This window comes from Equus quagga, chromosome 14 (assembly GCF_021613505.1).
Source record: "Equus quagga isolate Etosha38 chromosome 14, UCLA_HA_Equagga_1.0, whole genome shotgun sequence".
Lineage (NCBI taxonomy): Eukaryota > Metazoa > Chordata > Mammalia > Perissodactyla > Equidae > Equus > Equus quagga.
In genome coordinates, this window is record NC_060280.1 from 93,724,336 (window position 1) to 93,746,676 (window position 22,341).

General features: G+C 63.5%; 1 protein-coding gene across 4 annotated transcripts in view; it reads left to right on the plus strand.

Moving 5' to 3' along the window:
- PTPRS (protein tyrosine phosphatase receptor type S) overlaps positions 1-21,739 on the plus strand; it is a 66,240-nt gene extending 44,501 nt beyond the window's left edge. For 2 of the 4 annotated variants that reach the window (XM_046685362.1, XM_046685363.1), the window contains 24 exons: positions 426-731; positions 1,957-2,150; positions 4,225-4,342; positions 5,498-6,106; positions 6,522-6,619; positions 8,107-8,360; positions 8,933-9,026; positions 9,132-9,347; positions 9,789-9,946; positions 10,473-10,484; positions 10,751-10,863; positions 12,092-12,139; positions 13,327-13,424; positions 13,507-13,630; positions 14,150-14,325; positions 14,408-14,527; positions 14,693-14,847; positions 15,859-16,144; positions 16,350-16,528; positions 17,052-17,178; positions 17,263-17,388; positions 19,324-19,478; positions 19,592-19,727; positions 20,532-21,739. In XM_046685362.1, coding sequence (XP_046541318.1) covers positions 426-731; positions 1,957-2,150; positions 4,225-4,342; positions 5,498-6,106; positions 6,522-6,619; positions 8,107-8,360; positions 8,933-9,026; positions 9,132-9,347; positions 9,789-9,946; positions 10,473-10,484; positions 10,751-10,863; positions 12,092-12,139; positions 13,327-13,424; positions 13,507-13,630; positions 14,150-14,325; positions 14,408-14,527; positions 14,693-14,847; positions 15,859-16,144; positions 16,350-16,528; positions 17,052-17,178; positions 17,263-17,388; positions 19,324-19,478; positions 19,592-19,727; positions 20,532-20,600 — 3,971 coding nt within the window. In that variant the 3' untranslated portion in view covers positions 20,601-21,739. The remainder of the gene's footprint in view (positions 1-425; positions 732-1,956; positions 2,151-4,224; positions 4,343-5,497; positions 6,107-6,521; positions 6,620-8,106; positions 8,361-8,932; positions 9,027-9,131; positions 9,348-9,788; positions 9,947-10,472; positions 10,485-10,750; positions 10,864-12,091; positions 12,140-13,326; positions 13,425-13,506; positions 13,631-14,149; positions 14,326-14,407; positions 14,528-14,692; positions 14,848-15,858; positions 16,145-16,349; positions 16,529-17,051; positions 17,179-17,262; positions 17,389-19,323; positions 19,479-19,591; positions 19,728-20,531) is intronic. The other 2 variants (XM_046685364.1, XM_046685365.1) reach the window with 1 other exon arrangement.
- Positions 21,740-22,341: the final 602 nt, after the last annotated feature.

Here is a 22,341-nt window from a genome sequence, read left to right on the forward strand (position 1 = left end):
AGTAGGTGCCCAGTAAACGGGGCTTTTATTGCTCTTCCACTTGGCCCCGTGCCTGGCGCATAGTAGGTGCCCAGTAAATGGGGCTTTTCTTGCTCTCCCACTTGGCATGGTGCGTGGCACACCCGTGTGAGCTCCATGAGGACTGCGGCTGCCCTCCACCTAAGACCTACTGTGTGCCAGGCGGGTGCAGCCCCACGCAGCAAGCGCAGCGTTCTTGGCCAGCCCTCCCGGCCCCCGCCCGCCCGCCCATCCCACCTTCGGTTGCCACCCGCTTCTTTTGGGTTCGACTTCTCTTTGGTTTGGTTCTGTTTTGTTTGTTATCATCTTCTTTTTTATTTTCTCTTTCCCATCTTTTGTTTCCCCGTCCCCCCCCCTCGCCCATCCCGCCTCCCTCCCCCGCCCCCACGTTCTCCCCCCTCCCATAGAACCGTCAGCCCCCCCTCAAGACGTTAAATGTGTCAGCACGCGCTCCACGGCCATTTTGGTAAGTTGGCGCCCGCCACCGCCGGACACGCACAACGGGGCCCTGGTGAGCTATAGCGTCCGCTACCGACCGCTCGGCTCGGAGGACCCACAGCCCAAGGAGGTGAACGGCATCCCCCCGACCACCACTCAGATCCTGCTGGAGGCGCTGGACAAGTGGACCACGTACCGCATCACTACTGTCGCGCACACAGAGGTGGGACCAGGGCCCGAGAGCTCGCCCGTGGTCATCCGCACCGACGAGGACGGTAAGCACCGGGGACCCCGCAGGCCCCAGCCTGGACCCCCGCCTCGGAGCCCCCCGTGTCTGGAGAACCAGGCTGGCTGGTGGTCACCAGGGAGAGGCCCCTGTCACGAGCGGGGGACACGAGGCGAGCAGCGTCCACCCGTCCTCGATCTTGGAATTCTCCGTCCTCCAGCTGCTGGGTGGCATTTTCTCCTGGGGCCTTGTGCCCGGAGAGCTAAGCTGGCAGCCCCGTGTGGAAACTGTGGAAACGGGGTGTCCGAAACGGCCGGCAGCATTGGCAGCAAAATTAGGCCCTGACCCCAGACGCCTTAGCTTTGGGACGATGGCACAAGCCAGGAGCTGTGGCTCCGTCACTTGGAGCCCGGCACGCTAGGGAGCGGGCAGACCGTGGCGTGCAGTGGTGGGACAGCCCGCTCTCCGGGGGGATGATGGATGGGGACCCATCTGTAGGGTCGGCCACTTCCCGTGGTGTAAATGTTGTCGCAGCGGCCAATTTTGGATCTGGAGAGTTTTCACCGGCTAAGTTGAGTTGGTGGCCCTGGTCTGGAGTCACGCGGTAGAAGCTGAGGGCGTGGGTTTGGGGATGAAGCGAGCCGCTTGCCCCCTCAAATCGCAGCCCCTTGGTTTGTGGAACCCGGTTTGCCTTCCAAGCCATCGGCCTGGAAGGTTCGGTCAGCAGCCCCGAGTTATGTCCTAAGCAGAGGGACGGACAGACGCGGCTCTTCGTGCCAGACAAGGGGTGAGGGGTGGACGGAGAGGGCTCTGTTCTGGGGGCTGCCAGAGGAAGATCCGCAGGGCCTAGTGGCCCGGCTGCACCCTGGGGCATAGAGGAGCATGCAGCTTTTTTCTCTTGCTAACCCGGTGCAGAAGCAACACTGGGCCTCAGTTTCCCCATCTGTAGATGAGACTGAGTCCCTGCTTGGCAGGGATGCTGGCAGGATGGAGACGCTGTGGGATGTGGGCGCTTAGAGCGGGGCGTGCACGGCCCGTTCGCGTCCTGCGCGCGCCCCGGGCGGGTGGCTGAGTCCCTGGGGAGCCTGGGCTGTGAGCGGGGCGCACCGGCAGGGCCCCGGGGGTGGGTGGGGCAGGAAGGAGGCGCGGCCGGCGTGCGCGCTCAGAGCGGCCCCTCGGCACCCCCAGCACCGGGCGCGCTGCCCGGGGCGGGACCGGGACCGGGCGCCCCAGTAACGGCGCCGCCGGCCTCCCCTCCCTCCCTCCCCCGCCAGTGCCCAGCGCGCCGCCGCGGAAGGTGGAGGCGGAGGCGCTCAACGCCACGGCCATCCGCGTGCTGTGGCGCTCGCCCGCGCCCGGCCGCCAGCACGGCCAGATCCGCGGCTACCAGGTCCACTACGTGCGCATGGAGGGCGCCGAGGCCCGCGGGCCGCCGCGCATCAAGGACATCATGCTGGCCGATGCCCAGGTGGGCGGGGCGCGGGTGGCCGGGCGGGCAGGTGCACGTGCGCGTGCGCACACGGGGCTCCGGGTGGGCGGCGCCCTGCGCTCCGGGCGCGCCCTGCGCTCCCGCCTCCTCGCTGCTTCCGTCTCCGCTCACCTCCTCCTCTCTCCCCCGCCGCCTCCTCCCGCGCTCAGTGGGAGACGGACGACACGGCCGAATACGTGAGTAGCGCCCTGCGGCCCCTGCTCCTCCCGCGGCCGGGCCGTGCTGTGCTGTGACCCCCGCCGCCCCCCACTTCAGAGGGTCTCCTGCCCTTGGTTGCCTCTTGGAGCCGGCAGCCTCATTTACGCGCCGGGCAAATGGGCACGGGAGCCCCAGGGGCACCTGCTGTGGTCCCCAGAGAAAGGACCTGGACCCCGAGGTCATCCCTGAGCTCTCTTACCCGGTGACACCTCGGTGACACGGGGCTCATTGTTGGTGTCCCCGGCCGTCCCCCTCTCCGCACCTCTGGGCCGGGTGTCCACGGAGCCTCCCCCATGGGATGCACACCGGGCAGATCAGCACCGGGTCACATTCCAGCGTCCCCTTTGTTCCGGCCCTGGAGTGACGAGTGGGGTCACGGGGCCCAGGGTGGGAGAGGCACTTGCAGGGCCACCATTTCCAGCCTGTCCCCCACCCCCCGGGCTTTTTCAGGAGGCCCCAAGCCAGAGTCAGGACGGCTGTGTGACTTGGGGCAAGTTGCTGCCTGTCTCTGGGCTCTTTCTGCCTCTGTCGTGGGAGCTGCAGGCTCTTCCAGAGCTGCGAGTCTGATGTTCAATTTAGGGGGAAGTTCCCACAGCGGTCCCCCACCCACCAAGACTTCGGAGGGCCCAGGGCAGGAGACCCTCCTCATGCATCCTTGCCGCCCCCTCCTCGTGCTCCTGACGGGGGGCCACCCCGTGGTGCCCAGGCATGCCAGCCCGTGCTCGTGGGTGTGCATGCGTGGGGACATGGGCACACGTGTGACCGTGGGGGTGTGCGCGGGCGTGCGTGCACGTTAGGCTGCTCTGTCGCTCACTGAACGAGCGGCGGCTTATTGAGCGCCTGCTGTAGACCAGATCGTGCGTGAGGGATGGTCACGGGAACCAGACACAAACACGCGTCCGGTTCCAGCCCTGGCGGGGACACGGTGTAGCCAGCGGTGTCAGCTCTCCCGGTGGGCGGGTGGCAGAGTCCCGATTCCTGGCATTTGCCCATTTCCGTGGTGCCCATCCTCCTGCCATGTCCATTTCAAGCCGCCCAGGGAACGGGTGGTCACTGGTCATTGTGCCCTGGGGTCTTTCTACCCCGCGGATGCGAGAGACAGAATGACCTCGGGAGCGTAGATCGGGCTGAATGTGGGAAATAATTAGGAAGAGGTGGGCTTTGAGTATTTACCACCTTCGTGGTTCATATTATTTATTGGGTCATAAGTTTACATCATTTAGTTTTTGGTAACAGCTTGTGTTGAGTCACTGGCTCATAAAACTCCTTGAAATTTAACGATTGGCTTAGGAGAGCCGGTGTAGGGGGGATCACCATCACACCGTGGGGGTAGTGGAGGCAGAGGGAACGGCATGTGCAAAGGCCCTGGGGCAGGACTATGCCTGGCGTGTTAGAGGAACAGCAAGGAGGGCGTGTGGCTGGAGCAGAGGGAGGAGGGGGAGAGAGGGAGGAGGGAGGGCAGGGAGGGGACGGGGCAGGTCGTCCAGGGCCTGGGGGGCCGCGGGGAAGACTCGGCTTCTCCCCGAGGGAGGGGGAGCCTGGAGGGCTGCGGGTGGAGGAGGCAGCCCGACTCAGGGACTCCTGGGCGCCCTCTGGCGGGGTCTGTGGGGAGCACAGAGGCAGGGTCTAGGGTGGAGGGGGCCGCGCTGGTCCAGGCGGGATGGCGGGGTGCCGGGCTGCGTGTGCCCATCTCCGCATGGACGTGCCGCGTGTCGGGTCTGTGCATGCGCTCGGGTGCACGTCTCCGCCGCGGACGGGGCCCCTCACGCGCCCGGCTTGTCCCCAGCGCGGGAAGGAGGGTGGGCAGGGCCGGTCTCCACCCTCAGCCCTGTGCTGACCCCAGCCCCGCCCGCAGGAGATGGTCATCACAAACCTGCAGCCTGAGACCGCCTACTCCATCACGGTAGCCGCGTACACCATGAAGGGCGACGGCGCTCGCAGCAAACCCAAGGTGGTGGTGACCAAAGGAGCAGGTGCGAGACCCCCCCCATGGCCCCTTTGCCCCCAGAGCGTCCCCCCAGAATTGTTAAGCCCATGTGGGGAGATGGCAGGCTGTGCGGGGGGAGCAGTGAGAGCAAAGGTGTGGGGGCTTCTCAGGAGGGGATTCAGGCTCAGTGTGATCCAGCCGCCTCATTTTTGTCACCGCCTCCTCACCCACTTAGCTCCAGCCAGAGGGAAACCGTGAACAGCCAACTGGACGCCCTTGTCCTTTGTCCCCTCCCGGCTCTCCCCGGGCTGTCCCTCCGCCTGGATACCCGTCTTTGCTTGGCCTGCACCTCCTCTGGGAAGCCTTCCCCACCCCCACCCCACAGTCCCCAGCACCCTGTGCTGCCCCCATCACAGCTCTGACCACCCCAAGGGGGCTGTCTTTTTGGGGTATTGTGCCCATCTCCCCCACTGCCCCAGGAGGCCTCCTCTCCTGGCAGCCCTGCCTCAGTTTCCCTCGGGGACCATCACCACTGTACCTCAGTCTGCAGAGCCTGACGTTCCAGGCCACTGGACACGGCCCCTCCGCACACTGCTGCCAGCCCTCCCCATGCTGTTCCCTTCATCCGCCCGGTTTCTCTCCTCCAGTATCCAGAGCCCGTGACACTTCCTCTGGGAAGCCTCCCCTGACCCCTCCCTCCTCTCCTTAGAGCTGTGCTTGCCAAGCGGAACCTACTGTGTAGGCCATGACCGCTCACAACGTGGTCCATTCAAGGTCCTGATGAGTCCTGCAGTGGAGAAGCCTGGTCTCATTCGTAGAGCTCCTCCACCGCAGGACTTATCAGGACCTTGGCACACTGATTCCTACTCAGACCAGGAGAACCATGGGGCGGGGTTTTGCACACTCCCATGTCCCAGGGGTATTTGTCCTGTGCCGGTGGGAGGCCAGGGGCAGATAAATGAGGAGCTGAATAGATGAGGGGCATCTGTGGGGGTTTTTCTTTGTTGGCTTCTCTGAGTTCTCTGCCTCCAGGACAGCCCCGCCTCAGGGCCTTTGCACTGGCTGTTCCCTCTGCCCGGAACCGTGTTTCCCAGATCTCCCCTTTGAATGAGGCTCCCCAAGACCTCCCCCCCCCCGACCCCGTGAAGAGCTACCACCCACCCCACACTCTGGGACTGAGACCAGCCCCGTGTCCCCGCAGTGCTGGGCCGCCCCACCCTGTCGGTGCAGCAGACCCCCGAGGGCAGCCTGCTGGCACGCTGGGAGCCCCCGGCCAGCACCGCCGACGACCAGGTCCTGGGCTACCGCCTACAGTTTGGCCGCGAGGACTCGTCACCCCTGGCCACCCTGGAGTTCCCGCCCACCGAGGACCACTACGCCGCCCCGGGCGTGCACAAGGGGGCCACGTACGTGTTCCGGCTGGCGGCCCGCGGCCGCGGCGGCCTGGGCGAGGAGGCGGCTGAGGTCCTGAGCATCCCGGAGGACGCACCCCGTGGCCACCCGCAGATCCTCGAGGCGGCCGGCAACGCCTCGGCTGGCACCGTCCTGCTCCGCTGGCTGCCGCCCGTGCCCGCCGAGCGCAACGGGGCCATCGTCAAGTACACGGTGGCCGTGCGCGAGGCCGGCGCCCCGGGCCCCGCCCGAGAGACCGAGCTGCCCGCGGCGGCCGAGCCGGGCGCCGAGAACGCGCTCACCCTGCGGGGCCTCAAGCCGGACACAACCTATGACCTGCAAGTGCGGGCCCACACGCGCCGGGGCCCCGGCCCCTACAGCCCCCCCGTCCGCTACCGGACGTTCCTGCGGGACCAAGGTAGGCGCGCGGGGACCCCCGCAACAGAGCCGGACCGGGCCTCGCGCCCACCCCCACCCCAGCCCCCTCCCCGTCCCCCGCCCAGGTAAGTGGTCGGCTTCCTCATGGACGCTCGAGGCGAGTCCGGACCCCGAGGCGCCGGCGTTGGCAAAGGTGGGATGTGCCCGGGTGGCACCGCCGGCCCCACCCTCCTCCTCCTCCTCCAGCGACTTCTCTCTGCAGCTGCGCCGTCTCCCCGTCAGGGACTTGGGGCAGGGCCGGGCCAGGGCCAGGCAGGAAGGCCGTGGGCACGGGCACAGCGGACGACAGGGAGCGCCTGGGCCGCCCCCCGCCCCCCACCCGCCCTAACTCGCCCGCCCCTGGCGCTCACGGGCCCCTCTCTCTGCTCTCTCCCGCTCGGCCGCTGCCCGCACAGTCTCGCCCAAGAACTTCAAGGTGAAGATGATCATGAAGACGTCGGTGCTGCTCAGCTGGGAGTTCCCCGACAACTACAACTCGCCCACACCCTACAAGGTGCGGCCCCTCGGGGGCGGGCGGGCCAGGTCAGGAGTCGGGGCTCGGGGTAGGGTTGGGGTTCAGCGGGACTCGGGCCTGAGTGGGGTCAGGCTTCAGCTGGGATCAAGGCTCAGTCTGGGGTTGGGGCTCAGTCAGGACTGAGACTTAGAACTGGGATCAGCTTGGGGTCAGGGCTTTAGCTGGGATTGAGGCTCAGTCTGGGGTCAAGACAGCCTGGGATCAGAGCTCAGTCAGGATTAGGGCTCAACTGGGACTGAGGATATGTCTGGGATCGAGGCTCAGCCTGAAGTCAAGACTTAACCTGGGATGAGGGCTCAGTCAGGATCAGGGCTCAGTCAAGATTGGGACTCAACTGGGATTGAGGATCTGTCTGGGGTCAAGAGTTATCCTGGGATCAAGGCTCAATTAGGATTGGGATTCAGAGTTGGAGCTCAGCTTGGGGTTAGGGCTCAGCTGAGATTGAGGCTCAGTCTGGGGTTGAGACTTAACCTGGGATCAGGGCTCAGTCAGAATTGGGGCTCAGTAAGGATTGGTACTCAGCTAAGATTGAGAATCTGTCTTGGACCAAGGCTCAGTCTGGGATTAGGGCTCAGTCAGGATTGTGGCTCAGTCAGAATTGATTGCTGAAATTGAGGCTCAGTCTGGGGGTCAAGACTTAACCTGGGATCAGGGCTCAGTCAAGATTGGGGCTCAGTAAAGATTGGTGCTCAGCTAGGATTGAGGATCTGTTTGGGACCAAGGCTCAGTCAGGATCCAGGCTCAGTCTGGAGTAAGGGCTCAGCTGGGATTAAGGATCTGTCTGGGGTCAAGATTTAGCCTGGGCTCAAGACTCAATCAGGATTGGAATTCATTCAGAGTTTGGGCTCAGCCTGGGACCCAACTAAGATTGAGGCTCAGTCTGAGTTCATGGCTCAGTCTGGGACTAGAGCTCGGTCACAGTTGGAATTCAGCTGGGACTGAGGATCTGTATGGGATCAGGGCTCAGTCTGGGGTCAAGACTTAGCCTGGGATCGAGGCTCAGTCTAGGGTTGGGGCTCATTCAGAATTGAGACTCAGTCATAATTGGGGCTCAACCTGGGTTCAGGGCTCAGCTAGGATTAAGGATCTGTCTGAGGTTGAGACTTAACCTAGGGTTGGGGCTCAGTCAGAGTTAGGGCTGAGCCTGGGGTCAGAGCTTGGCTAGAATGAAGACTCATTTAGGGATTAGGGCTCAGTCAGATCCCACTGGGATTGAGGCTCTGTCTGAGATCAGGGCTCAGTCTGGGGCCAAGACTTAGCCTGGGATCATGGCTCAGTTTGCCATCGAGGCTCAGTCAGAATTGGGACTCAGTCAGAACTGGGGCTCAGCCTGGGGTCGAGGCTCAGCTGGGATTAGGGCTCAGTCTGGGGTCACAGTCGAGCAGGGTCGGGGCCGAGTCTGGGGTCGCGGCTCGGTCAGGGTGGGGGGTCAGCCCGGCACCCGCTGAGCCGGCCCCGGCCCGCAGATCCAGTACAACGGGCTCACCCTGGACGTGGACGGCCGCACGACCAAGAAGCTCATCACGCAGCTCAAGCCCAACACCTTCTACAACTTCGTGCTCACGAACCGCGGCAGCAGCCTGGGCGGCCTCCAGCAGACCGTCACCGCCTGGACCGCCTTCAGCCTGCTCAACACCAAGCCCAGCGTGGCCCCCAAGCCCGACTCCGACGGCTTCATCATGGTGTATCTGCCCGACGGCCAGAGCCCCGTGCCCGTCCAGTACGCTTGACCCCCCCACCATCCCTCCCGGGACTCTCCCCACCCCCTTAGCCAGCTGTGTGACCAGGGCCGGCCGCTTGACCTCTCTGGGCCTCTTGTTTCCTGAGCGATCCTCCCAGCCCCATCTCAAGTGGTTGCCCTGAAGGTGCAGGGCCTCGTCACTAACCATGGCCCCATGTCTGCTCCCCTGGCATTCCCTGATACCCCTGTGTGCCTGATGGGGTGACAAACTGGAAACACTCAGCCGCATGGGAGTGGCAGTGACAGGCACCAGGGCTGGGGGTCCCCAGGGAGGACAGGAGGACTCCACCTGGGAGGCAGAGAAGAATTAAGGGCTATGAGAATGTGTGGGCATGGAAACTAGGGCTTTGAAGGATGTATAGGAGTTCGAGAATGCAGGCTCTCTAGGCAGAAGGCACAGCTTGATTGAAAGCCTGGGGGCTCAAATCGGGAAGTGCGGTCCTATATGGCTGGGGGCGGAGGGGACCAGACCCTCGTATGAGCAGAGGGGAAGAATCAGAAACGGGGCTCCCCGCTCACCCCCAGCCCCCCGACCCTTCATCTCCCGACAGGAACTACTTCATCGTTATGGTGCCACTGCGCAAGTCTCGCGGTGGCCAGTTCCTGACCCCGCTGGGCAGCCCCGAGGACATGGACCTGGAGGAGGTGAGGGTGCGGGGCCCGACCTGCGAGGCCCAGACACATCCTGGCTCTCATGAGCCCCGTTGCTCCCAGGCAGGCTCTGAGCACCCCGCACCTCTGTTCCCACAGCTCATCCAGGACATCTCGCGGCTGCAGAGGCGCAGCCTGCGGCATTCGCGCCAGCTCGAGGCGCCCCGGCCCTACATTGCTGCCCGCTTCTCGGTGCTGCCGTCCACCTTCCACCCCGGCGACCAGAAGCAGTACGGCGGCTTTGACAACAGGGGCCTGGAGCCTGGCCACCGATATGTTCTCTTTGTGCTCGCCGTGCTGCAGAAGAGTGAGCCCGTAAGTCCCCAGTGGTGTCAGCCCGTGTCCAGCCATGCCCTCCGAGTGAGCCTCAGCTTCCGCGGCTCTGACCTCAGGGCCCCCTCAGCTGCCCATGGTCATGACTAGACAGCGGGAGGGACTTGAGATTTTGGAAAGGCTTTCTGGAGGAAGGGACTTTGGAACTGGGGCTTTGACGGATGCATAGGAGTTTGACAAAGAAAAGGCATCTCCAAGACTTGCACCTGCAAAGGTCCAGAGGTGCAAGAGGAACAGAAAGGACTTCAGAGTGGCCAAAGCAGGGGGTGTGTGGGGAGAACAAAGATGGGTCAGGGTTTGGGGAGCCATCAGAGGATTTGGAGCAGGGGCGGGTCACAGGTTGTGTTTGAGGAAGACCCACCCGGCCGCCATGACGAGGCCGGACACTGATGAGGGTCCCCCCACCCTATCCCGTCCCTGCAGACGTTTGCGGCCAGCCCCTTCTCAGACCCCTTCCAGCTGGATAACCCGGACCCCCAGCCCATCGTGGACGGCGAGGAGGGGCTCATCTGGGTGATCGGGCCCGTGCTGGCCGTGGTCTTCATCATCTGCATCGTCATTGCCATCTTGCTCTACAAGAAGTGAGCCCCCCACCGGCCCCCTGTTGACAGGAGGGAGGGCTGCCTGGCAAGGAGGTGGGGGGGAGTCTAGAAAGATCCATCTTGGGGGGTCATCTCGGAAGTCCTCGGTGGTCCAGATTGGAAAACTGAGGCTCAGAGAGGTTAAGCCACTCGATCCAAGTCACACAGCCTGTGGGGGTGTGGTTCGTGGCAGGGCTGGGGTTCCAGCCAGGCCAGTGATTTGCCTTCTGATCAAGTGCCACCCTCCGCTCGGCAAGAGGCTGAGCGAGTGGAGGCTGCCTCTGTCCCGTGAGATGAGGATAATAATTGTGGTGGCCACACGGGACCCATCCCAGGCTAGAATGGGACGGCCGAGACACGGCTCCTGGTGGCGGGGGGACCCAAGCAAGGAAGCATTAGCCTCCGTTTTTTCGGAGGAGAGTTTCCAAGGCTCAGAGAGGTTAGGCAGGCCGCCCGCCGACACAGAGCATGCCCTCATTTGTGTCCTTTTTCCTCCTCTTTCGCCTGGTTCTGCTTTCCGGAGCAGCAAGCCCGACAGGTAAGAGCCGGCCCCGCCCCCAGGAGCCACGAGGCAGGAGGCTGTGGAGGGGGGACTGGGTGGCCCCACGCCCACGGCGGGAGGGGGGCTCCTGCCGCCCCCAATGGGCCGCGCGTGGTCCTGGGAGCCCCCATCGTGTGTGTGCATAGCCCGTTTCCCACCGGCTGCATGCACATTTGTGGCGCCTGAACTGCATCCACGCGGGTGGACATGTGTCTCTGGGCGCCCACGGGTCCTCAGCGCCGCTTCTGCTCGCCCCTGCTCAGTAAACGCAAGGACTCCGAGCCGCGCACCAAATGCCTCCTGAACAACGCCGACCTCGCCCCGCACCACCCCAAGGACCCCGTGGAAATGAGGCGTATTAACTTCCAGACGCCGGGTAGGTGTCCATCCCAGGTGCCAGGGACGACTCTGTCAACGCCGGCCTGAGCCTGGGGTGGTGACATCCGCGGTTCCCAGGTTCCCACGCACGTCTGGGCTTGGAACCATCTCCGATGGCAGTTCTGCTGAAAAATTGCAGCTCTGGAGAAACTGCATTTAACTGATGGCTCCTGGCTCTTCCGGGAGCTAAAAACACACACACACAAAAAAAACCCCTCATTTCTGGCAGGAAGGGCCGTGCTTCTGTTCACACTTCTAGTCTGAGGGTCACTCAGGGGTGGCTGTTGGGGTTTTCGCACACTTCCTGGGGCGCGCCCCCCAGCAAGGCACACAAACGGCCCTCCCCACGCCCCGCGTCTCTCCCCTCCGTGGCTGCAAATGATCACGCTCCGCCCTGGCTTCATCATTCCCTGTAGATGAACGGGGTTCAGCTTTAGTCGCCTGCCGCGCCTCGGGCTCCCGTCCTTGGTCGTCATCCACACACTCGCCCGTCTCCTCCTCCTTTATGGGCCCATGCCGGCTGCTTCTAACCAAAAAAGGGATTTTTTAATTTAACTGATGGCTGCTGTTCTCCCCTTACGAGCTCACAGTGCAGTTACATCTGTTCCTCTGCCCGCACTCTGGTCTCTGCTTCCTGTCTCTGAACTGGTTCATGTTAACTCTGTTTCCGGCCAAATGGAGATAGGAGATGTTTGCATTTAACTGATGGCTGCCGTCCTCCATAGGGGGTCGTGAAAGTCCTCCTGCGGCACCTGGAATGTGCTCCCTTCTCTTTTCTCTCTGTAGACGGGCTTCTGTCCGTTCTGTTTCCATCCCAGTGAGGATTTTAAACTGTGCATTTAAAATGAGCATTTAACTGATGGCTGCTGTTCTCCTTAAAGCTCACGGCATGGGCCCATACGCCCTTCCCCCATCCCCAAATTTCCCCCTCGCCATCCTGCATCTCCTCCAGAATCCCTTCTGCTGACCCCAACAGGGGACCCAAGGCCGGGTTGGTCTGGGGGGGACATGTGGAGAGAAGAGCCCAAAGCTTTGGGGTCTCCCCAAGGTCACGGCTAAAAACCAGGACTGGGACACATGGCAGTGACCATAGGTTCTCAGGCCAGCGTCCCTCGTCATCGAAGCTGCTCTGCCCCCCTTGCGTCCGTCGGCTGGCCGCCCGCAGCACGGGGTCGGGGGGCGGGTCCCGCGTGTTTTCATCTATTTATTGTTTGCTGTCTCTGCAGATTCGGGCCTCAGAAGCCCCCTCAGGGAGCCGGGGTTTCACTTTGAAAGTTAGTTTCTGTGTCTCTGTTCTCAGCTTCCTTTCGCCCTCGTTCGTTCTCATCCTCGGTCTCTCCATCCCGCCTCCTCTCTCACCCGCCTGTCCCGCGCTGGCTTCCCCCCGGGGGAAGGGTGGGGGGTCGGGGGTCCCGGCCGGCGGGCCCTGTGTGGGGCGCTGGTGACGGCCGTGGGTGTGTCCGCGGGAGGTTGGGGCAGGGATGTAGGCCAGGCACTTCCGTCCGTAGGACAGGAGCCGCCGCGTGCCGGGCGGGGGGACCCTCCAGGCAGACGGACACGGCGTCAGACCCCTCAGATGGGGGCTCGGGAACAGCCGGCCCAGCAGGGGCCACGCAGAGGGGCTCAGAGCGGCAGCTGTTTGCCAGCCGGCCTGGCATCTTTTAACGGTTTAACTTCCCCTTAACTAATGGTTAACGGCTCAAGCTGGGAGCTGGCGGTTTAAGATAGCTCGGGGTCGATGGAGCTGCAGAGAGGTTGCGAGTCCGGGCGCAGCCACCAGGCCCCCCGGACAGGAGAGGGGCCTGGCAGACCCAGGTTTCGGGGAGACAGAGCCAGGCCCCCCCTCCTCCCTCCAGCACCGCCCCCCGGGGCTCCAGGATAGGGAGGTCACCCGTCCCCATCCCAGATGAGAAAAGGACCCCTTGGGCTCACGGCCCCAAGCAGGTGCACAGAGAGATGGGGACCCCCCTCCCCACAGTGCACACACACGCTGTGTCCCCCATCCCCCATCCCTCAACTCTCCCTGGCAGGGGAGTTTTCGGTCCCTCTGTTCCAAAAGAGACAGCGAGGGTGTCCACCTCGCTCCCCACCCCGGGGACGATGTTTCTGAAGACCCAGCGGGCTGCATCTCCTCCTTCCTTTCTGTGTCACCTGCCGGCTTCTTGCCACCAGGCACCAGGAGCTGGATGTCCTCCGGGGCGGCCCTGCATCCCCAGCCGGGTTGGGGGAACCGGGGCAGGCGGACACTGGGAGCCGAGGGTGTCGGGCTCGCCCGGCCGGGAGCTGCAGCCTCCAGCACCCCACCTTCCGCCACGCGGGCCTGGGGTCCCCGCCCCCCGCCACCCCGTCTAACGCAGCTCGTCCATCGCAGACTCACACTGTAGAACAGCTCCCCGCCCCCGGCCCTGGGGCCGCCCCCCGAGTGACCGTCCCGCGCCGGCGGGGTCTGCTCTCCCCGCAGGCATGCTCAGCCACCCGCCCATCCCCATCGCGGACATGGCCGAGCACACGGAGCGGCTGAAGGCCAACGACAGCCTCAAGCTCTCCCAGGAGTACGAGGTGAGCCGGCCCCACCTCCCGCCCTCCCGGGCCTGGTGGGCACCGCGTGCCCTGACGCCTCCCGCCGCCCTTGTCCCCGCAGTCCATCGATCCCGGCCAGCAGTTCACGTGGGAGCATTCCAACCTGGAAGTGAACAAGCCCAAGAACCGCTATGCCAACGTCATCGCCTACGACCACTCCCGCGTCATCCTCCAGCCCATCGAAGGTAGCGCACGGGGCCACCTCCTCCTCCCCCACAGGGCGCACAGACCCCATGCCCCCTCTTGGGTGCGGGTCGTGGCCAGCATGGACAAGCGAGGGGACAGATGGGGAAACTGAGGCCTGATTCTGGCTCCGCTGCAGCCAGAGGCCACTGGGAATTTTCAGATATGTATTTAACTGATGGCTGCTGTCCGTAGCATCCTTCTCCCTGTTCCTCTACATCTGGTTCTCTTGCCCAGAGCATGTTTGGTAACACCTGGGGACGTGTTTGTGGTCCCGATTTGGGGGAGGGGCTGCTAGTGGCATCTATAAGATGGAAGCCAGGGCTGCTACTCAGTACTCTGCAATACTGGTGTGACAGCTCCCACCACAGAGAATGATCTGGCCCCAAATAGCAGTAGGAGGAGAACTACGAAGATTTCCTTGGGGACAGATTGGGCCAATCCAGGAGGGCTTCCTGGAGGTGGTGGGCCAGGCAGGCAGAGCACCCCCACTGATGTCTGGCTTCCTGCCCTGGCCGCAGGCATCGTGGGCAGCGACTACATCAACGCCAACTATGTGGATGGCTACCGGCGGCAGAACGCGTATATCGCCACGCAGGGCCCGCTCCCGGAGACCTTCGGCGACTTCTGGCGGATGGTGTGGGAGCAGCGCTCGGCCACCATTGTCATGATGACCCGGCTGGAGGAGAAGTCACGGGTGAGGCCTGGATCCTGCACCCCACCCCGGGACCCCAGCCTGCCCCGGCCCACGCTCACCTCCGTTCTCCCGCCCGCTGCAGATCAAATGTGACCAGTACTGGCCCCACAGGGGCACGGAGACCTACGGCTTCATCCAGGTCACGCTGCTGGACACCATCGAGCTGGCCACGTTCTGCGTCCGGACGTTCTCCCTGCACAAGGTCGGGCTCTGGCCCGGATGGGGGATGATGGGGCTGGACCAGGCGGAGGCAGCTGGGCCCCCGAGGCAGGCGCTCAGGGGCGTGGCGGTCCAGAGGCGTGAATTCGGGCATCCTCTGTCTGCGGGTGGCAGCCACAGTGACAGGCGGTGTCCCCATGGCCTCTAGAATGGCTCCAGCGAGAAACGTGAGGTCCGCCAGTTCCAGTTCACGGCCTGGCCGGACCACGGGGTGCCCGAGTATCCGACCCCGTTCCTGGCTTTCCTGCGGAGAGTCAAGACCTGCAACCCGCCTGATGCCGGCCCGGTCGTGGTCCACTGCAGGTGAGCCGGTCAGGCCCGCCCCGGCCTGGCCCCACCCCCAGCACCCAGCCCCGCCCCCTATGCGCAGCCTGGCCCCGCCCCCAGTTCCAGCCCCGCCCCCAGTTCCAGCCCCGCCCACCACCCCGGCCCTGCCCCGCCCCCTGCTCGTGGCCCCACCCTGGTCTGGCCCCACCGTTGGCTCCAGCCCCACCCACTGCACCCAGCCCTGCCCTGGTCTGGCCCCACCCCCAGCTCCAGCCCCCACCCCTGCACCGGGCCCCAGGCCTGTCCCGTCCCCAGCCCCGCGCTTGCCATGCCGTGCCTGAAGCCCTGCCCCTGCCCCAGCCCTCCCCACAGCCTGCCCTGCTCCCCTGCCAGGCCCCACCCATACCCCAGCCCTGGCCCTGCTCCCCAGCCCACGCCTGGCCATGGCCCCGCCCCCAGCACCCCGCTCTGCCCCTGGCCCTGCTCCCTGGCCCTCCTTCCCCGCCCAGGCCCGGCCGTGGCCCCGCCCCTGATGCTCAGCCAGCCCAGCTCACTGCACCCTGTCCTGCCCTGGTCTGGCCCTGCCCCTGCCCGAGCCCCGCCTACTGCACTCGGCCCCAGGCCTGGCCATCCCCACGCCCACCCTCACCCTTGCCACGCCGTGCCCCGAGCCCTGCCCCTACACCACCCCTCCCCACAGCCTGCCCTACGTGGGTCCCCTGTTGTGGTCCACTGCAGGTGCGCCTGCCCTGCTCCCCTGCCAGGCCCCGCCCATACCCTGGCCTGGCCCCGTCCCCCATGCCCAGCCCCACACTATGCCCTGCCCCTCCCTGTGCCATGCCCATGTCCCACCCATGCCCCGCCCCTGGCCACGCCCCATACCCCACTACACCCTGCCTACCCTGGGTCCGGCCCCCACACCCCACCCCTCACCCCACCCACACACCTCACCCCCTCCCCCATGCCACGCACTGCCCTGCGCCTCGCCCCTGCCCCACAGCCCGTCCCTCCCCCGGGGGCCCCTGATCGCCACCTCTGTCCTCGCAGCGCCGGCGTGGGCCGCACCGGCTGCTTCATCGTCATCGACGCCATGCTGGAGCGCATCAAACCAGAGAAGACAGTGGACGTGTACGGTCACGTGACGCTCATGCGGTCCCAGCGCAACTACATGGTGCAGACGGAGGACCAGTACAGCTTCATCCACGAGGCCCTGCTGGAGGCGGTGGGCTGCGGCAACACGGAGGTGCCCGCCCGCAGCCTCTATGCCTACATCCAGAAGCTGGCCCAGGTGGAGCCGGGCGAGCACGTCACCGGCATGGAGCTCGAGTTCAAGGTGCAAGAGGGCGACGACGAGCCGGAGGCCAGAGTGGCCCCCTGGCGATGGGGGCCAGAGGGTGGTGGTGGGGTTGGCATTTCTCCGTGTGCCATTCAACCGTTGGTGCTCGGGCTGAAAACACCCAGCCCTGCCCATCCCCAGAGAGAGCAGGCCTGCTGTGGGGGCTGCGCTGACCACGGTCCCCACCTCCTCGTCCACACAGCGGCTGGCCAACTCGAAAGCCCACACGTCCCGCTTCATCAGTGCCAATCTGCCTTGTAACAAGTTCAAGAACCGCCTGGTTAACATCATGCCCTACGAGAGCACGCGGGTCTGCCTGCAGCCCATCCGGGGCGTGGAGGGCTCCGACTACATCAACGCCAGCTTCATCGATGGCTACAGGTGCTTCCCCTCTGCCCGGCGATGCTGGGGCCCCGGCCCTCCCCGTGAGGGGCCTCCGGTCTAGTGTGGGAGACAGAGCTGGACAGACACTGCCAGCCCCGGGCATCACAGTGAGGCGGAGGGACTCTTTAGACGTGTATTTAACTGATGGCTTCTGTCCGTAACGTGGTTCCATGTGTTGTTGTGCATCAGTGGTGCTCCATTTGGGCAGTTCTGCCGCTTATGAAATTTAGCAACTTTGGGACATTTTTCATGGTCGTGATGTGAGTGGGGGGGTGGCCACTACGGGCATCTATTGGTTAGAGATCAGGGATGCTGCTCAACATTCAGAACTTGGGCTGTGCAAGCAGCTGATGGTATTCTAAGGGCCCTCGAGGGAGGTGGAGGAGGAAGGCAGGAGGAGTCAGCAGGCGGCTAACGGGGAGTCCTGGTTTAGTCCTGAGCCGCCGGGCAGCGTCTGTTCCCGGGCCTCAGTGTCCCCGCCGGCCCTGGACTCACATGGCGCCCCCCCCACCCCCCGCAGGCAGCAGAAGGCCTACATTGCGACGCAGGGGCCGCTGGCGGAGACCACGGAGGACTTCTGGCGCATGCTGTGGGAAAACAACTCCACCATCGTCGTGATGCTCACCAAGCTGCGCGAGATGGGCCGGGTGAGCCGGGGGCCGCGGAGGGTGGGCGGGGGCCCGGCGGGGCCCGGGCGGGGCTGACCACCGCCGCCGCCGTGTCCTCGACAGGAAAAGTGTCACCAGTACTGGCCAGCCGAACGCTCCGCCCGCTATCAGTACTTTGTGGTGGATCCGATGGCGGAGTATAACATGCCGCAGTACATCCTGCGGGAGTTCAAGGTCACAGACGCCCGGGTAAGTGTGGGGACACGTTCCTGGGAGGGACTGGAACCCAGGCTGGACTCTACGGGCTGCTGGAGAGAGCTTCCCTAGTTGGGGGGAGATGCAAAGGCCCAGGGGCAGGAATAAGCATCGTGGGTTGGGAGGAAGAAGAATGCGTTGACCAGTAGGGTGACCACTCCTGCCACCAAATGGGTGGAAGAGAGGACCGTGTCCCTGTGCTGACCCCATCGTGTCCCCATTGGAACGTGTGAAGCATCGCTCACTGGAGACATGACCCAAGACTGTCCTGTAAAAGGGAGTGAGTGGGGCGTCCTCCTGGAAGCAGCAACTCGTGGAGGATAAAGTTGGAGGGCTGAAAACAGGGTGGGGGAGTTTGGACAGATTGCTGGTGCCACGTGGTGGAGACCGGAGCTGTGGAAGGTGGTGCACGGTGGGAGTCAGGTGGCGGGGAATTGGCGCCATTGGGTGGGGAGAGATGAGAATGGAGAGTGGATGGTGTTGGCGGGTGAAGACCCAAGGGAGGATGGCGGTGGTGGGTGGTGGGAGGAGAGCACGTGTCAGATGGCAACTGGTGAAGACTGACAGTGGCCGGTGGCCCTATTGGGCGACAGAAGATCAGTTAGTGGTGGAAGAGGTGTTGGAGAATTTGGGGGTAGGATGATGGGGGGTGGGGAATGTGGGTCAAGGTGTCGCCCGTGGGTGGTGAAGCCGGTCGAACAAACAGCATCATTGGGTGGTGCGAGATGGTGCGGTCGGATTGGTGGAATGTGGGATTGGGGAGTCAGTGGAAAATAGGAAGATGGTTGGCCAGCGAGGGATGGAGACAGTCAACGGAGAATGACTTTGACTGGCAAGAACCATGAACGTTCAGTGATCAATGGTAGTAGTGCTATTGACGGTCAAGGTAAAGGAAGACGGGATTCGAGAAGGGAAGCGTTAGGTGGTGGAGGATGGAGACAGTCGAGGTAGGCTGGTGTCACTAAATGGCCCCGTTTTGATGCAGAGAATGTGATTGGGAAGTTGGGATGAGGGGTAAAGGAGGATAGAGGATGTCGTGGAAGATGCCGCCCTCCGATGGTGAAGAGCGTTGAGTGACTAGTGATGGGTTGTGGAAAGTGGCGCCATTGGGTGGTGATGGATGGAAGGTGGCAGAGAGCGAAGATGTTGGATGGCACCGCTGGGGAGTGGGAAGATAGGATTGGAGAGAAGGATGGTTGAGTGGAGGGGGATGGAGAAAGTCAGTGGAAGGGGCCATCATTGGGTGATCAAGGATAATGAATTATCAGTGCAGGATGGTAAAGTGAGGAGGTAATGGCATTAGGTGGCACTTTTAGGGGAAAGAGGATGATGAGTAGTCAGTGGTGACGGATGGAAGATGGCGCCATTGAGTGATGAAGGATGAGCGCTGATAGCGCTGTTGGCTGGTAGAAGATGACGAGTAGTCAGTGGTGACGGATGGAAGATGGCGCTGTTGGATGGTAAAGGATGGAGGGTGATGGTATTCTGCTGGGTTGATGCAGAGTGGGGGATGACAGAGGATCATGGACACGGAGAATGGGACCGAGGAGGGCAGAGTTGGGTGCTCTGTGGGTTGACAAAGCATGGAGGATGGCAGAGAATGGTGGTGTTGGATGTCACAGTGGGTCTGGTGGATGGGATTGGAGATGTGGAAAGAGGGGCCATGGCGGGTGGGAGGTGGACAGTGGCCGTGTAAGATGGTGCAGTTGGATGGTGAAGGCAGAAGGCGGCGGTGGTGGAGGACGTTGGCATCCTTGGGTGGTGAAGGTGACACAGGAGCGTCTCAGTGCAAGATGGCGCCATTCGCTGGGGAAGGACAATGAGTCGTCGGCTGGACGGCGGATGGGACAGGAGGTTGGAGGATGGGGTTGGAGGCTGGCGGGAGCAGAGGGCTGCCGTGACCTCGCTGAGGGTCCCTCTCCGCTCCAGGACGGCCAGTCCCGGACGGTCCGGCAGTTCCAGTTCACGGACTGGCCGGAACAGGGCGTGCCAAAGTCGGGGGAGGGCTTCATCGACTTCATCGGCCAAGTGCACAAAACCAAGGAGCAGTTCGGCCAGGACGGCCCCATCTCCGTCCACTGCAGGTGAGCTGCCCCCCCACGAGTCCCAGTTCGGGCTCTTTTCATCCCGGGGGGACCAGGCCGTCAAATCGGGGCTGCGGAGCGCCCGCCCCTGACCTGCCCCGCTCCCCGCACAGTGCCGGTGTGGGCAGGACCGGCGTCTTCATCACGCTCAGCATCGTGCTGGAGCGGATGCGCTACGAAGGCGTGGTGGACATCTTCCAGACCGTGAAGATGCTGCGGACCCAGAGGCCGGCCATGGTGCAGACGGAGGTGAGGACGCGGCAGGGGACACGCAGCCCGAGCCTCGGTCTCCCCCTCTGTGAGGGGGGCACAGCCACCCTCGAGTCTCTGGGTTGTTGTGGGTGCAAGGTCCTGGAACCAGTCAACCCTTTGGACGCAGGAGTAGACCTTGGGGCCAGCCCGATGGCGCAGTGGTTAGTGCACACGTTCCACTTTGGCGGCCCGGGGCTCGCCGGTTTGGATCCCGGGTGCAGACATGGCACTGCTTGGCACGCCATGCTGTGGTAGGCGTCGTCCCACATGTAAAGTAGAGGAAGATGGGCATGAATGTTAGCTCAGGGCCAGTCTTCCTTCTCCCAAAAAAAAAAAAAAAAAGTGGATTGGCAGCAGATTTTAGCTCAGGGCTAATCTTCCTCAAAAGAAAAAAAACAGTAGGTGCAAGTCCAGAGCCGAGAAGCATCCCTCGGAGTGGACAGAGAGGGGTCCGTCGGGGTCCCAAAGTCTCAGCAAGCTCACGGCTCAGCTGGGAGCCTGGCACGGGCCGCACATCCTGAAGTCCCAGCGGTCCCCAGATGGGGGAGGCGAGGCCCGGAGCGGGGAGGGACCTCCCTGCGCCCGCGTTCCTGTTGGGCATTTTAACAACGTCCTCCAAACTCTCCTGTCTCTAGGGAGACATAGGGGCCCCCAGGGAGAGATGGCAGGTGGAGGGGACGGCTGAGCAGCCATGTCTTAAAAGATGAGGAGAGAACATTCCAGAAGGGCAAGGGGGAGCCATGGGGGGCTTCAGGGCAGCGGAGGCGCTGACCGAGCCCGGGTTCCCGTCCCGTCCTGCAGGACGAGTACCAGTTCTGCTACCAGGCGGCCCTGGAGTATCTCGGAAGCTTCGATCACTATGCAACCTAAAGCCATGCTCGCCCCCGGCCCGACTCCACCGGCCCCGGATGCGTCTGCCCGCGCCGGGTGGGCCCCCAGAGGCCCGGACCCCTGGCGGCCAGGGCGGGAGGCGGCGGCGGCCTCGTTTCTTCAGGGTCTCTGGGAACGACGCGGCCCCTCCGGCCCCACCGCGTGCGGCCCCCAGCGACCTCCCAGGACGCCAGCGGCCGCCTTCAGATACTTGCCACATTCCTCTTTTCCTTCCGATTCCAAAACGAGAGATTCCGGGGTGGGGGGGTGGCGGGATGGTGACAAACAGGGGTCCTCCCCAGAACCAGAGGCGGGTGGGGGTCCGTGACCCGGGCCCCTCCGCCTCCTCCGGGGAGCCCTCCCGCCCTGCAGCCCCCGGGGGGGCACCGGGCTGGGGGGCGGGGGGGCGGCGCGCAGAAGTCAACTTTCTTTTCAAACTCGGTGTAACCGTATCCAGTGACTTTTCTTTTCTTTTTTTAAATAGTGTATTTTTTTCGATTTTTTTTTAAAAGAAGAAACAAACAGGAAAAAAAAAACAAAACCAGAGACTTGCCAGTCCATGAATTTAAACAGAAAACCTTGGCTTATTCCTGTCCTGTTCACAGACAGGTTATTTTTTCACCGTAGGCGGACGTGGTGGCCGTGGCCGCAGGTGCGCAGGGCGGCGGCCGCCCCATCTTCTTTTTCCGTGGGCTTCGCTCGAGAAGAAGACGTCCTTTTGCTCCCGGTTTCTTTTCTTCCTTTTTTTTTTTTTTTTTTTAAATTACATTCTGAGACATATCAAGGACGGTGGGGGGGGTGGGGCAGCGGGGGGACTGGGGCCCACCAGCGTTGGGTTTGAACCCCGCGGGACGGGCGCTGCCACGGTGGAGATGGCCGCGACCCCCCGCCCGCGAGGAAGAGGACCGAACCAACCAGCTGCCCCGGATCAGGGACCCCCATCCCCCCTGGGACTGTGGGGCAGTTTGGGGGCAGAAACAGAAGGATGGGTTCCCCCCCACCACCCCCAAGTGAGTTTTTCTGTTTGTACGAGAACGGGTCTGCCGTTGCTTTCAACGCTGCTTATCCAGACGGAAGCAGCTGGGTCCCACCTGTGTATGTAGATATATCGAATTTGTATTAAAGGAACATCGTCCGAATCCGGCCAGTGGTGGTGTCTTTGTCGTGCCCCCCGCCGTCCGTCCTGTGTCGTCCGGTCCCATCCCCCGGGGGCGGGCGGGGGCCCCGAGAGCCAGTGTGTTCCCGTTTCTGTTGTGTAAACGGTCCGAGGAGGAGTGGGGCTCAGAGAGGTGGTGTTGCTTGTCCAAGAGCACACAGCGTCTACAGGGCCATGCTGAGATGTGAACCCAGAAGCCCAGCCCTGGACCTGCAGTGGCCACTTCGCATTCTCGTTGAGAGTAGTGATCACTGAGTGTCACATGGGATGGGTCTCTGAGATGAGAGTCATCGGCCCAACTTACAGATGAGGAAACTGAGGCTCAGAGAGGGGCAGGCACCAACTCAGTCCCTGATGAGTCTGGCGTGGAGCTGGGGTTTGTGTCTGGGTCAGTCTCATCCACAGCCCCCAGATGCTGGGCTGGCTTCTGCAGAAGGGCCGGTGATCGAACTGAGTCCACTGGGTTGGGAGCACCATTTCTTCCCAATGCTCTGGGCCCCCCAAGGAGTGGCCCCTACTCTGAGCCGGAGTCAGATCCCAGGGGATGGAGGGTGAGCAGTTCTGTGCCTACACCCTTGCCCCAGT